General features: G+C 37.7%; 1 protein-coding gene across 3 annotated transcripts in view; it reads left to right on the top strand.

Moving 5' to 3' along the window:
- The window catches only part of LOC148863110 (uncharacterized), a 53,539-nt gene extending 37,518 nt beyond the window's left edge, over positions 1-16,021 (top strand). For all 3 annotated transcript variants that reach the window (XM_088975375.1, XM_088975376.1, XM_088975374.1), the window contains exons 11-13: positions 1,170-1,456; positions 8,405-8,651; positions 15,026-16,021. In XM_088975375.1, coding sequence (XP_088831501.1) covers positions 1,170-1,456; positions 8,405-8,651; positions 15,026-15,870 — 1,379 coding nt within the window. In that variant the 3' untranslated portion in view covers positions 15,871-16,021. The remainder of the gene's footprint in view (positions 1-1,169; positions 1,457-8,404; positions 8,652-15,025) is intronic.
- The last annotated feature ends 991 nt before the right edge of the window (positions 16,022-17,012 follow it).

Here is a 17,012-nt window from a genome sequence, read left to right as displayed (position 1 = left end):
CCATGTTTTAAGACCCAGTTAGGGAAGGGGATTCACTCTAAACATTAGCAGTTTGATCATTGAAGGAGATTCTAAGTTGGTAATAGAATGGTTAAAAAAGGAGGACAATGGCATGTGGAGTTACATTAATGAAAGAAGGACCATTAAGTGGCTGACTCTGGGCATGTATGTGTGCAGTGGGTCAAAAGCTGTGTTAATTCGTTTGCAGATGCACTTGCCAAACAAGGGGTGGGAAGGAACCAATTGTTTTGGGCTCCGTTGTAATTTTACAGTTTTTTAGGGGGGGAGTTAAGAGAGTTTAGCTCCCCCTGTTCTTTTACCTGTTTCTTTCTCTTTTTATTAATAAAATGATTCTGTTATTGATAAAAAAAGATATAATGGGTGTCGAGATCAGTAAATAGAATGGCTGGCACTTTAGCCAAGTAAGGGGTCACTAGAAGTCATTTGCATTGGGCTTGCTTGTAAAATGGTTAATATCATAGAGATAGGGTGGTAATAAAGTTTAAAGCTACTCATAAAAAATACTAATAAAAAAATCCAGAGGATATGAAAGAGCTCTTTTCTACCCTTGTTAGATGTTTCTCTTCTCCTCTCTTGTTTCCTGGGTGAAGGAGCTGTTGATTGGCCATGCTTATTTTACAAAAGTTTAAGAAATGATTTAGAAAAGCATGGTAAGTTCACTGGTTAAAAAAAGCATGGCATGGTCTCATGCATGTCTTATTCAGGGTAGGGAGGGAGGTTACAAGTAGAGAAGAGTTACATACATCGGTAAGGCTTAATCTATCCAAGAAAAACAACTACTGCATACTGGCAGGTGTAAACCAAAAAGAAAGAAGGGAAAGATAACACAGAGCATCAGTGTCACTTGTTACTGTGTAGTAGGTGACAAGAAGCCCTTCAGTACCTAAGGCGAGCAGCAGGAATACTTCTAACACCCTTGGTGGGATTAGTTTTGCACAAGTGCCAAGCTTCCTTCATGTTAACTGTTAAGGACAGATACATAAAATGGTAATGTTTGGCTCAATGTTGTTGGTATAATGTTACTAGCAGCTCAAGGATTTTTTTGCCTTCCTTTTTTTTCTTTCTTTATTGCTGCAATTCTACCTTGCTTACAAAGTGGGCCTGGTGATACTCCTGATTAGCTAATAGTTGAGCTGGATTTTGTGCAGGAATGGCTCTCTACCTTGCTCAGGAAGTTACCAACAATGCAATTATTGATCTAGATTTCATTGCTTATGGTTGGGGTAGGGCATCTTACAACCCCAACTCAAAGGCTACAACTGAGGCATTGCATCAGCCAAGTCACAGGAAAAGGAAGCATAGTACTATAACAGCATCCTTTCAAGTGCAGCAAAGTGGTGTTGGCAGGGAGGTTGAAACAGTAAAAAACAAACAAGTAACTCCAATTGCTGTCCAGATAGCTGCACTACAGGCATTGGAGGCTCTTCTTTCTGTGGTATGCATGTTTTTGTTTTAAGTAAATTGTGGTTTCAGCTTGTGTATAGTTTATTTTTCACTTACCAATTAGACTAAGCTAGGGTCAACTGGAACTGAACCAATATTTGTGCATCTGTTGGAATCTTTACATGTTGGGTTCACCATTTGCTAGATCCAGATCACAATACACCATTGTTAAAAGTCAACTAAATAACTGATCCGAATTACTGAACAGTCCAGCTAGTTTAATGTAGAATTGAAGGATGTAAGCCCATCAATAAGAGGACTACAGAATACTCGTTCTATTGCTTCATGACTCATGAAGTTACTCTTTTAACATAGAAAATTCCACTGGGACCCTGGCCCTGCGACTGTAAGAAAATGTTAGATGTGCTCAATTGGGTGAAATTTTTGAATTTGATCATGCTACTTTGAAATTTGATGGTGTTTTTTATAGCAGTTCAAGGGGTTGGTTTACTTTGGTACACACTTCATTTGCTTTGCTCTTCTTTTTGGAGTTGATTGGTAGGTTCCACCCTTTATGCTTAGTGAGTGAAGTATTATTATATACATTGTGGAGCCTTGATTTCCTCCTCTCTTCATTATGTAATGATTGTTTTTTCTCCAAGAATAAAAGAACAGAAAGTTGTTTCAAGGAATTCTAATACACCCTCATTTTTGTAATCATCAATTGGACATGATTTATTATTCATAATGTGACAAGCCCATCCCCAACAAGGATGAGAAAAGTACAAAAACCAGCCAACTGCTGTGCCAATGCTTAACTTCCTGTATGTAACAAAGTCTATCCCTTGGCTTGGGCCTCCCTCAATCAGATTTGGTCATGTAATTCTTGCCCCAGCCATGGAATCAGCTAGATTATTGGAAGACCTGGGAATCCAATTGAACAAGTAGTTCATATAATGTGCCAATGTCTTTGCTTCTTTAATTAGATGTCTAAGAGTCCTAGGACAAGATTCTATTGATGTAAACCAGGAATTACAACCTGACAGTCTCCAATTCTAGCTTTGGCCAATGTTTTAAAAACTGACCTGGAGGCTGACCTTCTTTTCCTCTGGGTGGTGGGCCAGCAGTTCAGTCATCTGGGTTGAACAGCAACACATGCCATCATAAATAAATAATACAAAATAGTGAAATACAAGAAAAAAGATATGTACACATTGCAGAAAATAATGCATTTGTTGATCGATACATTCATAGATGCCATGTACATAGATACAGGTGTGTTTTTAAAAAGATTTAAACTTAAAAATTAAAGTATTATATAATTTGTAACTTGTCACCTACTGTCTAGGTCTCTGATTGATGGTTCAACCACTCCAGGGTGCAAGGTCTCTGATCGAGTCAATGGGTTTTGTAGATCTATAAATTCATGGATGCCCTACATACATAGATACATATCCATAGATTTAGGTGCACAATTAAAACATTTAAACTTAAAAATTAAAATATATTAGAATTTGTAATTCCTCGTCACCTAGTGTCTAGGTCAACTGGCTTAATGGATCAATCGCTCAGGTTGCAAGTCTCTGACTGAGTCAATTGGTTTTGATTAAAGACAGGTTAGGATTGTAGTTGACCCGAGCTGTATCATGACCTAGGTGGCCAACATTTTTTTTTTCAAATACCTCCAATATTTTGCTAATATGTTTTTGCGATATTTCAGATTTCATTGATAGACTATATATTTAAGGTTTAGAAGATTTTTAAAATCTTTATGATATTTCATTAAAATCATCATATTATTATTTTTAAATATTTTCCTAAAACAGCCATGGAGAATTGGTAATTGGATAATTGGCTTACTGTTTTAATATGATTCACTTAATAAGTCACTATAATTCAAAAAAGAAAATAAAATGCAGATAACTACAAAATAGTATACTCAAAATAATCAAAACATATAGTAACAAAAAAAAGACAAAAGTCAAAATGGCAAGTGATTGACATATATATATATATATATATATATTTTGATGAATGAAGTGATTGACATATTTAATGAAGAGAAGATGGCTGAAATACTAAAACAGAGACAAAGAGAAAGATACCCATTAAAGTCTCTCAATTTTGTCCTATTTGATTTATACAGTTCTTTGCCATGGTTTTTTGAGTTTCAAAATGTGCTATTATATTTATGTTAATGGATCCTTGAAGGTTTATTAAATAATTCCATGTTTCTAGAGATCATTCTTGATTTTACAAATATCTTAGCAAAACAAATGAAATATCTCTTAAATTTCTTGGTCTCTACAGGGCAACCATCTATATTGAAATTACAAACCATGGTTTTCACCAAATTCTCTCCTGTGAAATTCCTTCAAGATGAGAATGGGGCTAAAAGACTTTCTCAGGCCACTTTCTTTTCAGATTTGTTAACTTATTTTTGGGCTTCCAAAGAGGCTCAAATACATTTTGATGAACTTCACATTTATTTCCTATGGTAATTGAAGTTATAAAAACTTGTCATTGTCTTTACTTTGATTAGAAATTGTAACTTCCTATGTACACTCAAATCTGAGTTGAACTCCACAATAAACCTTGGTGAACATTGAGTTCTGAGCCAAAAATGATTCTTTTTAAGAAGCTAATTTTTTAGCTTCAAAGAATCAATTCTTAGAATAAGTTTTTTGCCCAGAAAAAAATGTTTAGTTCCAATGTTTTTTTTTCATAAATCCAGACTTGAAAGTGATTCTTAGAATCACAAAATACATCAAAACTATTTCTCTAAAAGCATGCCTCCTGTAGTCTTAGAAGTTGGAGCATAGTTATTGTACCACTAGGGTTAGCTGGTCCTTTAAGTTGTAACATTATAATTTTGTTGTGGCCAAAACAGACATGAGTGTTCATCAAGTAAATAATAAGCTTAACATGTCAGACATGCATATTTGCTACATCAAAAACACAATGGAGACCAAAATGATCATTGATGATAGCATAAGCTTAGATGAAATTAGAACAATAACATCAATCATTTAGAAAATGAAGAAGAAACAGAAGCAACTTTTTTTTTATGAATACAGTAAATTTCATTGAAAACCATCATACTACACAAAAACAGTGCAGTAGGCAAATGGGAACAAAACAGCTCACCCCTTGTATATTACAGCTCGGGCTTGGGCATCCCTGTTCTAACTCATCTTGCCCCATCCCAGCTCTAGCCTGAGTCTGCCAATACATTAGCACTCCTACGCACCCAATTGAACGAGGTATTCAAAGAACCACCTAGAGATTGAGCCAGTCTCACTAGAAACCTGAATTTCTATGGACTTTGGTCTTGCAATTTCATCCAGAAAATGATGGTTTGACAGTCCCCTTTCACTTCCACCTTCCTGGCTTCCTCAAGCCTTGCATTAATTGTTCTAGACCTTGATTTAGAGCCAAGAACTCAGCTATCAGTGAATTGCCTTGACCAGCCAGCCCTGTATAGCTAAGAAGGATGTAACCATTATCATCCCTAACAACATCCCTAACACCAGGAGCCCCTGGATTTCCTAAAGAACACCCATCAAGGTTAAGTTTTACTGACCCCGTTTACTATTCTCTGCTGCCTGCTGTTTTGAAAACTAGCCACGATCTGTCATCCCCTCAATATATCATTAAGGAATCTCCTTTAAAATCTTCACATGTTATTTCTCTCTGAGCGGCCCTAATTTTTGTGATCTCAAACAGATCTTCAACTTTTTTTTTGATCAATAACTGTGGATTGAATTAATATTAAAAATATGAGAAAATTACAGGGCAAGGGGGCTAAACAATCTTAGCTCCCAAGAACAACCATTAAACATCAAAAGAACAAAAATTACAAGACAGCCCAAAAAATAGAATGTCTGTTCACCCCTTGTCTATCTAGACCATCTGCCAAAGAGTTCGCACTTCGTTTTACCCACTTGTATTGGATTTCCATGTCCTTAGTCAGCCACTTGAATTTCCTCTTTTCATTACTGTAATTCCAGAGTCTAAGACTATCCTCTTTCAGCCAGTTTACCACCACTTCAGAATCTCCTTCTATGATCAGCTTGTTAATATGCATATCCTTGATTCTTTGTACCCCTTCAAGAGCTGCAAGAATCTCATCTCTCAAAGAATCTCCCACCCCAACTGGTCCAGAATACATAGCTAACAGCTTCCCTTGTTCATCTCTTATTACTCCTATTCTGGATGGCCCTGGATTGCCCAAGCTGCTGCCATCAAAGTTCAGTTTGAGAAAGTCATGGGGTGGGGGTATCCAACAAACATTTGAGATCTTCCTCACTGGAACAAGTTCTGCTATCTCCTTCCACTTTCTTTGCAGCTCATCAACTGAGAATTCTGCGAACAGAGCCAAGGTTTTCAACCAGTGTATAACCCTAATGTGGATGACCTCCAGCATTGCTTCCAAACTTCTCTCCTTATCTGTAAATATTCGTGAATTTCTCTCCTCCCAAATAGTCCAACAGACTGCAGCCCTCATACACCTCCACATAAACTTGGCCCTTTTTGTTGGCCGAAACGGCATAAATGTGAATAGGCTTAGCACATTCGAAGGGGGGTCCACCTGCACCCAAACAAAGAATTACACCACTCCCAAATGATGTTAGTGAACCGACAAGAGATTAGTAAGTGATATCTAGACTCACCATCAGCTTTATATTTATAGAGGACACACTAGTGAGGACAAAAACAACTATTGGGTCTTTTCCTTCGAAGTAAATTTGCTGTGTTAACTCTTTCCAGAAAGGCTTCCCAACAGAAACTCCCAACCTTAGGAGGTATAGGATGACACCACACCTCTTTAACAGGGAAAGAAAAGCCAGAAGAAGAAGAATGTGTGAGAGCACTAAAGAAAGAGGCACAAGTGAAAGAACCAGAGGGGGTGAGAGTCCAAATTCTACTATCTGCATTTGTTGGCTCTAGGAACACCCCTTCAAGAATGGATAACAGTGATGAGATACCACCAAGCTCTGTGTCCCTGATATCTCTTCGCAGGCCCAAGCTCCAGCTGACCCCAGAAATAGAATTAGAAGGAACAATGAATGAAGACACCTGTATATTTTTAAAAGTGGAAAGGGCAAAAAGGCTTGGGAATTGGTCCAAACATGTTCCCAAAAATTAATGAGATTGCCTGAGTGCAAGTCATACTTGATCTATGGAAAGCTTGAATAGCTTTCCAAGGAAATGCTCTTGTACTCCTTTCCAGACTCCCAGAGTCCCATCCGTTTGCTGCAACCCCATGAATACTTCCCACTATCTTCACCCAAAGTTTGTCCTCCAATGAGAACCTCCAAAGCCATTTCCCCAGAAGGGCCAAGTTCCTATTCCTTATGTTCCCAATACCCAAACCTCCCTCCCTCTTACTCCTACAAACCATTTCTTACCCCACCCTATGGTCCTTCTTCTCCTCCCCCGGCTCCCAGAGAAAGTCTCTCATTAGTTTTTCTAATCCACTAGCCACCTTTGTCGGAATCTTGAAGATTGACAAAAAGTAAACAGGAAGGTTAGCTAAAGTAAACCTGATTAGAGTGGTTCTCCCTCCAAGAGACAAATAGTTTTTCTTCCAAGTTGCTAATTTCTTTTCAAACCTCTCCACAACCGGAACCCAAAACTCACCTTTCTGAGGGTTATCACCCAATGTCAAACTGAGGTAATTAAGGGGCCAATTTGCTATTGCACATTCTAAGATGTCTGCAGCCTCAGAGATCTCCCCCTCACCCATATTTACCCCAACTATACAACTCTTCTCAAAATTCACCTTAAGGTTTGACATTTGCTCAAAAAGTCATATAGTGAGCTTCAAATTTCTAATCCCGTTAGGGTTCCCTGCTTCACAAAAGAATATGGTGTCATCTGCAAATTACAAATGTGTGAGTGGCACAAGCTCCCTTCCAACAGATCTTCAACTTTCTTATAATTCTCTTCAAAGATTTTTGCATTTCTTTCAATCCACAACCTCCATAGGACAGCCCCTCACTAAAGAATTCAGATATCATTAAAATAAATCTTGTTAAAAGGATGAGACCTCAACACAGGGTGGAGGCCCTGGAGGGCAACACAGCTTCTGTGGATCAAGAGTTGAGGGCCCTCTTAGACAGAATAACTATTGCTGCTCCTGCTTATCATATGTTCATCTCTAGTATCTTCATCTGCGAGCAGAAAGGATCCCAAAGGACAGGTCTGCTGGATCTGAGCTTATGAGCCTATTGGAGAGTGAGACCCAGCCAAGTCCCAGCCATGCCCCAGCCATGTACCTATTGGTTTCCAATATTGACGACACCACCATTATTAACTGAATCTTCACAGCTTACCTGCACCAAAATTCCTCCTCTTCTCCCAAGAGCAAAGAATCAGGGAATGATGGTTTTATAGATTTGGAATTTACTAAACCCCAAAAACAATCAGTTATGAATTTTCAATTGATACCAGTCTAATGACTCTAATGGTTAGTTTCTATTTTACAAAGCCATACCTTGAGGTGCAACATAAAATTGCAATTTGAAGCCTGAGCCTTTCACTTAGAGGTTGAGGCTTATTGAGGCAAGGCAAATTGGCCTCAGCTAGCCTTGAGGTGTTTGCATTTTGCCTCACCTCAAGTGCCTTTTAGAACCATGATATAAACAGTCTTCTCATGAAGGAATGGCAGCAACCTTCTTTGTTCTGAAAAACAAGCAAGTGAAACCACGACAGGCGGGAGTTCCAATTTGTTCTTACTACCATGTCTGATCCTCTTGTAGTTGCTAACTACAGATAGAATATGATTAAGTTTTTAATCCAACTAAAGAAACTGATGATGGTAAGATGTTTTTGCTTAGATTACAGTTTCAATTTAGCAAATTTCAAATTTCATTTTGCAGATTTGCTGATATAGTTTATTTGGGTTTTTAAAATTGATATTGTGCAAATGCTTACATGCCATTAGCAACTCCTTTTTCTGATGGATATAAAGTCCTATAAACTTTTCCTTTTATAGGGTGGTGCTTTAAGATCTGAGAGTTGGCGATCCAATCTAGATCTTCTTTTGATAACAGTGGCAACAAATGCATATGATGGGGGATGGGCCAATGAGGAAAAGGGCATTTCTGTCTTGTCTTTTGAACCAAATTGTACGTGGGCAGAGTTCCAGCTTGCTGCATTACGTGCACTTTTAGCCTCTTTTCTTTCCCCATCTCGTGTTTGGCCTCGATATTTGTCCGATGGTCTTGAACTCTTTCGTAGAGGTAAACCATCTATCATGTAACTGGATACTCCCCCCCCTCCCCCCCTTCTATCTCTCTCAACTTGCAAAACTGCTAATAGATTGTACAGGCAATTTTGGAATCTTACTGTCAACTAAGGTCAGGGAAGTACTTATTTGAGTTTTCCTTTTGTTGAGAATTTGTTTCAACTTAGTACTTGTTTTGAGACTTTGTAACCTCATGCTGATTCCTGAGATTGAGGGTCATTACCCAATTTAGTCCAGGCTAACTGGGGTTTTGGGAAGGATGGACTGGATATTGCATGAAGTTGGTGCTCTTAAACACAAACTGGGTTCTCGTACTTCTCAGTCTGAGCTTTTATCATTGCACCAAGAAGTGCCCCCTAACTTCATCCTGGGATTACCTCCCTAATGTATATATAGTATTCACAAAATGAAAGTCAAAGCATGGCATTTTGAACAGTCAAATAAAAAACACATGTTAGTTAAAGCAATGACTGATTGTTGCCTAGGCAACTTCTTGAGGATTTTCAGGCCCCCAGCTATCACTAGTAGTGCAACCTGGACCCAGGTTGATCAATAATCGAAATGTTCAAACTAATTTGTTGGTCTTTTGAGTGAGTCTTGTTTGTTATGTTATAAACGTTCATGAATAATACATGGATTTTTCCGGGGTTTAAGCTTCAGCTTTTTTTTTCAGTTCAGTACATTATTCTCACCACCTGCTTTGTGCAAAAATGCCAAGGTTAGGTCCACATACAGTCCATCCCTCCCAAACCCCAATCATGGGGCCAATATTGGGTCATGACCTTTATATTACTCTTACGATCATGTTTATTTCTTTTTATGCTTTTGCCCCTCCCATATAGTTTTGTATACACAAAACAAAAACTGAATGGAGAAAAAGGTTCAGACCACATTATGGAGATTATTTGACTTTATTGTTTTTAATGTTTTCCTTGGAATTTTGAATAACTATTTTTAGTTTGTTGGGGGTAACTACTAGGAACATGATTCCAAGGAGCTTACATAATAGCACCTAGATAATGATAATGGGGTTAAGCAAGTGGTTTTTTTTGGCTGGTGCGATCCATGAGGGAGGAGGGAAGAAAGCAATGTAGCTTGGAGTTTTGGGTATTTCTCTTCATGCTTGGAGCTTGAGCACATTTTAGGAGACTAGTAATCGTGCATGTGCTTTGTACGTGGCAATTTTAGATGATGATGATGATGATTATAGTAAATAATATGTTTCCAAAATTTTCTACAATTTTTTTAATGTTTTTATGTCCATAGCAATTTTTCTTATTTGTCACACTTATTTTTGTTTAATACGATGAACATATGATATTAAAGAAATGTCCAAATGTTTTCAACAATTTCTTTTTGGTATTTTTTATACGTTTGTGTGTTTTCATCTTTTTAACTTATATTATTATCTAATTATGACATCGAGGGTTTACACATTTTCACCCAAAAGGTTGTATTATTGACTCGCCACCAAACAGGAAAACAACTCCATTTTTGGGTTGAATTCAAATCTGTATTTTATTTCTATCATAAATAAAAACAAGGGTACAAAACTTAAACATATCTTGAGTTTTCATAACGTACCTTTTGTTTTCAAATAGACTTAAATATACCTTGTGGGCTGACCCCGATGGACTTAAGCATACCCTCCATCAGTGAAACATCACATGTGAACTAGACCTATTCATGGGCCGGGTAGCCCAATGGGCCAGCCCGGCTCGACTTGTTCTAAGTCGGGCTTGGACATAATTTTAGGCCCACAGGCTTGGACTTGGGCCTAAAATAGTCGGACTCGGGCTTTCTCAAAAAATCCTAGCTAGAGCCCAATCCCAACTTGATAATATATATTAAATAATGAAAAACATAATTTATTTAATAAAAAATATATATGATATTTTTCTTTGTTCCTCTTCTCTTTTTTCAAGTAATAATGAGATCTTTTATTATTTTTTACTTTTACGGGTTTTTAATATAAATAAAACACTTCTTTATTGAATAAAAAAGAAAAAAATTTGATTTCAAATTTCTAGTCGGGCTTGGGCTTCAGCCTTTATATGAGGGTTTAGCTTGGGCTCGGGCTTTCATATATTCTGTTGATACATAGACAAAGCCTGGACTGGCCCGTGAACAGGTCTAATGTGGACTCATTTAAAATTTTTAAAATCTTTTTTCCCCTTTTGCGTACATATGAGACCTAACTTTACATTTACATTTTTTTTTTCTTTGATGACTGGAGTGATGTGGGGTTCCTTTATGTTGATGCTTCTGCATCCATCCCACATTTAACTTAAGACCCTTCTTGTAGCTCTCAGGCCTAGCACTGGTAAAGTATGGGTGCCTTCCACATCGAGGCTGACATGGTATAACCCATCGGTATTCCTCTTCAAAGACTCTTCCTCTGCAACCACTGGTAATTGGCTCGAATCTCGTGTTGTCGCTTCCATGGTGGCTGCTCTATAAGCCCAATAGATTCTTGGAGTTCAATCAAGTTAACTAAAAAACTTAAACACGAAGTTGAATGCACAAAGGTGTCATTTAGGATTAGGCAACAAAGGAGAGTAGATATGGATTGGTCCCATCTTAGATGCCTAGATCCAGCAAGTGGTAAGAGAGAGGAAGAGCTATAAGAGAAAGGGGAAGAGAGAGAGAGAGATGAACCCTCAATAACCTTTCTTTTGTCCAAGCCTTGGGATTTCCATTTCAGGGCTTTATCTATACTTTCATATGTTTCTCTTTGTATATAGTGAGTAGCATTGTAAACTCCAATGGCTGGAGTGATGTGGGGCTCCTTAACATGTACTTGCCATCTCCAGAGTTGTGGAGGCCATTGGAGCCACCCCAACTGCAAATGCCTTGTTAATGCTTAGGATGCTGGTTTTATTTGATTCCGTAGGAGTTTGAAAAACTCAAGGTATATTTTGAAAATTTGAAAGAAAATAAAGGGTAAAAGAGTCACAAGGTGTATTTATGTCTTTGAAAATCTTAGGGTACGTTCAAGTCAATTTATGAAAACTTAGGGTATGTTTAAATCTTGTACCCTAAAAACAATTATTCCTTGTCACAGTTATTTTTCTTTAATATGGTTAATTAATATAGGGTTCAATGAAAATGGGAGTTAATACCCTAAATATAAGACTTAATGAGAGGGAATTAAATGAGGAGAAATATAGTAGTTCAAATTGCATTGTGTTCTCACAGTTAGAACGAGACTAAATTCAAAAATAGGGGTATTCTAGTCAAGAATATGATTCAACGAATGTCAATGGGAGTTAATACCTTAAATATAAGACTTGATGAGAGGAATTTGAATATGGAAAAAAGTGGTGGTTCAAATTACATTTGTGCCTTTACAATTAGAGAACAATCAAATTCAAAAGCTGTGGTATTTTAGTCAAATAAAAGTTCCACACTCTCATTCATACTTTTAATAGTAATATAGATTGGACATAGATGCGGAAAATTTATTAAGTACAACAAGATGATTAGAACTTGGGAGGGTGATCATATTGAAATGGAAGAGGGGGATGATCATCATGATGAGTGGTGCAGGTGTAGGGGTTATAGATGAAGGTAAAGAATTAGAGAATGGGAGGGGGAGTAATGAAGATAGATTGGTAAAATTTCAGAAGGGGACAAGAGGAGAAATCTTGGTGGAGAAAGAAGGGGAAGATGGTAGGACAAAACCTATTACAGATTTGGAAGTAGGGGAAGAAGATTCAGATGGAAATTCTCAAGTAGAGGAGATATTGGTAGATGAAAACACACACTACAGGAATGGGATTGATTTGGAAGAAATGGTTAATAAGGAGGTAGAAGTGAGAAAAACCTTGGGATTTTTCTTCCTTGGGGGTGAGGAGTTTACAAGAAAATCATTTAGAGAACTAGGAGAAAACAGGGGACAACCTGAAAAGAAAAAAAAAAAAAAAGTGATGGAGGAAGGAGAGGTGGGACAGGCTTGATGATAAAGGTGGTTTCTTAAAGGTCAGCTGGGTTTGTGGTCAGGGTGAGAATTTGGTATCAGGTGGGAGAAGAATGTTGGTTTGGGGGATGTTTTTTCTTTCTTATTGGTGTTATCTTAGTACTATTTTTGTTCATTGTACTCTCACTCTAGTTCTTAATAAAATTTTCTTTTTTATTTATCTTCAAGAAAAATACTAGGGCTGTAAATGGGTTGGGTTTTGATTTGATCCAGCTACATCCAAATCCAAATCTACATTATTGTCATTAAAATAAAGAAAGTTCTAAAAGTTTCTTTATTTTAATGACTTATACAAATTAATAAATTTGTATTTATTAATTTGTATAAATATAAAATATTGAATTTATTTTATATATGTAACTGCATATTTAAACAGATGGAATGGAGTCAAATCTGCATCCAATCTGATTTTTATACAGATGCAGGTTTTAACATCCAAGTTAGAAATCAGAAAAGAAAGAAGAACATAGATGGAATGGAGGTTCAGACCTGTTTTGGCAAGAAGAAATCAGAAAAGAAAGAAAGAACAGAGATGGAAGAGAAGAGAAGAAGAGAGGAGAAAAGAAAGAATAGAGAGAAAAGGGATGCAGAAAAATCAGTCTTATCTGCCGCCCCAGGTGCTATTTATATTAGTCTTACAATAAAAGAGGTACAATGACAGGAATACCCGTCACTAGTAACAACAGTAAAAACACATGCTAACAGCAAGATGATCAGTAAAATATCATCAAGAAATAATGAAGAATAGGGACCACAAGCTAGTCAATCATTTTCTCTACAATCCAAATCTGAAATAACTGGTTCAGATGTTGTGTTGGCTTTGGACTTTCTGAGTCCATTGGTAGCTCCACCTAATACAATTGAATTGATTTCTGTTTGCCCCTTGTTTGGCTACAGCATCTTCCATGCTATTAGCTAACCTTTTTATTCATTTAATTTCAACTATCAATTCTCTTTCTAGCTGTCTTACTCACTACATGTTTGCACTGCCCGGTCCTAGGGTATCATGTCTTGTCTGGGCCACTATTACAGGGGAATCTCCTCCCAGTGTGGATTCATTATAGTTTAGTAATTCTGCTAACGTGTTGTGGTGTTAGTAATTAAGCCTTTGAGTCACCTTTACCTACAGGTCCAGACTCCAGAGTATAATGCCATGATCACATGTCCATGCCATTACCATCCCTTAAGGCACCACCATGGCCTGACCTTCCAGGATTTCCCGAGCTTCATACAATTGAAATCTAGCTTTATGTCATTTTGGTTTGGTGGGGAGCAAGCTGGCCTCCTGCACGGACACGCAGCGATAGAGGGATTGGAAGGTGCCAAAATGGGTTGAATCCTCAAAACCCAAGCTCCCAATACTTGAAAATCCTAGTTGGGGCTGAGCTACAGCTCAAACAAGAGAGAAAGAACCAAAAAGACCCCTATAGAAACAACCCCCTTCTCTTTTATAAGACTCAATGGCTTGCTAGAGAAGCCAATTAAAATATTTACAAATGAGCCCCTAGAATGTTTCCCTTTAACAAACAATTCCTTGAAAACAAAGCTAGCTCCAAAAAACCCCCAAAAGATAACTTTTGTTACAAAAAGACCCAAGAGACCAAAACCTAACTGGTGTGCACCCAATTGCCCCTGACTAGAATCTGAATTATAAATTGATGAAAGTACCCCTGGACCCAAACTGTCAACAAAGCTACCAGAAACAACAATTTGGGATCTTCAACAAAAAAACATGCAATACGGAATACATCCACATTTTTTTCTTCTTTTTTTTTTTCCTTAGAATTTTGATAACTAGGCTTTTGCAAAATGCTGAAGTGATCGTGTACCTTTGTTCTATTAGGGAACCATCATTAAAGAGAGAAGTTGGACTTTTCTTTTTCATGTTATGGAATATGGGAATGGTTCATCAAATATATTACTTATTAACCATGGATGGAAAGTATGACTTACAATTAGAACTACCTATCATAAGTTTTCTAGCAAGGAAAATCTGATTGACACTTAAATCTAAAATCCTTGTTAGTAAGACTATCGGGATGCCACACTTCAGTCTGACACAAGGGCATCCAGTTAAATAAGGTAGCTGGGCAAGCTCTTTAAAGAGCAACTTGATTTGGTCCAAGATCCCTGATACTGAAGTTCCATAAGCTGCTACTGTTTGCAATTAGATGCTTTCAAAAGTAAAATGATCCCAAGAGAAACAATTTTAAGGACTCAAGCTAGTCTTATTGCCAAAAAAGAAGTTTAGAGCATTTCTTTGCTCTCTATTTTGGACAACAAAAAGATGTTTCACTGTTTGACTAAGCCAGTGTTCTTTTTTTCATTTTAGATGCTGCCTATTTCTCTCTTGTTTATATGCAATTGAGTCTTGTATATATGGTTAACAGGCAAGCAAGAGATTGGAACAAAGCTAGCTGAATTTTGTGCTCATGCTCTTTTAGCCTTAGAAGTGCTCATACATCCTCGTTCCCTTCCGCTGGTGGATATTTCATCTGGAAGTCAGGGTGAATTTGTTTCAAGTTTTGACCACAGATTACCAGAAAATTTATTTTCTGTTAGCCAGAAAAACAACAATTGTACATTTCCAAGAGATATTTTGGTAATGGATGATCCTGAACTTGATGATGACCTGTATAGTAGCTGGCTGGGGAATGGTGAGGAAACTGATGTCCCAATGAGTGTGCCAGACAAGAAATTGAGAAGTGCTCAAGAACTTTGTGGGAAAGATGTTTGGCAGGCTACAGGAGATTGTCTGGCGGAAAAGATACTTTCTGATTCAACTGGTGCTTTGTTTCTCATGGAAGGTGATGGTGGGGCTACAGGTGCTGCCCATATGGAGATAGGAGGAAATGGTAATGTGATTATGACAGAATCAGAGCAAGTGCAAGAAATTGTTCGAAATAATGATGTTGAGGCACAGGATAAAGACATTGTGATTAGTACTGGTAGTTTTACATTAATTGAAGGAAAACCCAAGAAAGGTAAAGCAGAGAGCAATAGGATATACGCTTCCAAAGTTGCCACAACTATATCTAGTTTTTCTGTCGTCAATGGGATGGATAGCAGTGATCCCGTGGCAGCTGCTGCTACTGCTAAGTCAACTCCAGCTCAAGGTGGTCTTATTACTACATTGATCTCTGAGAAAGGAAGGGGACTTTCTCTTGAGTACAATACTGATGCATCAATGGATTCCTTTCCTGATATTGTTGATGGTGATCCAGATTCCGATTAGCACTGGATTTATAACTTTCACTACGTTTTAATGGGCTTGTAAGGGAAATGATCCCTAAAAGAGTGTAAAGCTAATTTTCCAAAGAGGAAAATGTTGTTCACTTCAAATGCAACCGAGATTTTTTTTATGCATTTATTCTTTGTTGTACCAATTTGCAATTATTCTCAGTTTCATTTGTCTCATGCCTACTTGCTTTATGGTTGTGGAAGCTCCTTACCAAAGTGACCAAACCACAAAATGGGTTCAAAGTTGAGGCCCATAAATAAATAATTCGTTCAAGCCTAGGGGTTTCCCTGTTTTCGGCAGTTAATTTTGTACTCTGTCCCTCTTGTAGCAAGGCTGTAAGCCTCACCTTTATGTTTCCCTTTTTCGGGGTACAGGACGACTGTTTGGCTAACAAGATGAGGGAGGACATGCCCATTGAAATCGTCAGAAAGGATCTGAAAAAGATTTAGAGATGGCGAATTCACACAGGATTGTGGTCCGTTGTATTCATATTCCATCTCAAGGATGTGCTAAAACTGGAACGACTTGAAATCCAGAGTATTTGGCGGATGTTATTGACTGATTTGATTATTGTCTACTTCTGCAGTATTTTTCTGATGGCCTTCTACGACAGCTTTGGAATCTGCCTGTAGATGGATCTTCATCATTCTTATGTTCTTTGTCCGGTAAACATCTTTGAACTCTGCCCATCCTTAGGCAATGCTGACTGAGCAGTTTCCTACGTCATGGGCTGAAATCACCTTGCAGCTTTGAAGATCATACCTATGGCTGCAATTTCTGGTTTAGGTCAAACTATTACTTAGTAATTCATAAGAATCCATCTGTCGGGTTTATTCGGTTATTCCACTCAACTAGAATGTTTCTTTCAATTTCTATCGCTTCTCCAGTGGTTTATGGTAATTGCAAACTTGTTTAGACCGTGCATCCAGAACTCCTTCCCTTTTTCGCTTTCCTCTAAACTGTGTTTGATTGCAGTAAAAATTTGTGCTTATATAAATGCATGGAAGTGCAAATGGGCGGTGTGTAAATTAAATCTAGTTTACTAGATTTGACAATATTTTTTTTTGGCTTTATGGGGCTACACAACAGGGGTAGCCCATCCCCCCTTTCCCTTAACCCCCCCACCCCCTGGTGGC

This window comes from Nelumbo lutea, chromosome 3 (assembly GCF_056320005.1).
Source record: "Nelumbo lutea isolate HS-2025 chromosome 3, American lotus-T2T, whole genome shotgun sequence".
NCBI classification, from domain to species: Eukaryota; Viridiplantae; Streptophyta; class Magnoliopsida; order Proteales; family Nelumbonaceae; genus Nelumbo; species Nelumbo lutea.
This window is presented reverse-complemented; position numbering and strand designations above follow the sequence as displayed.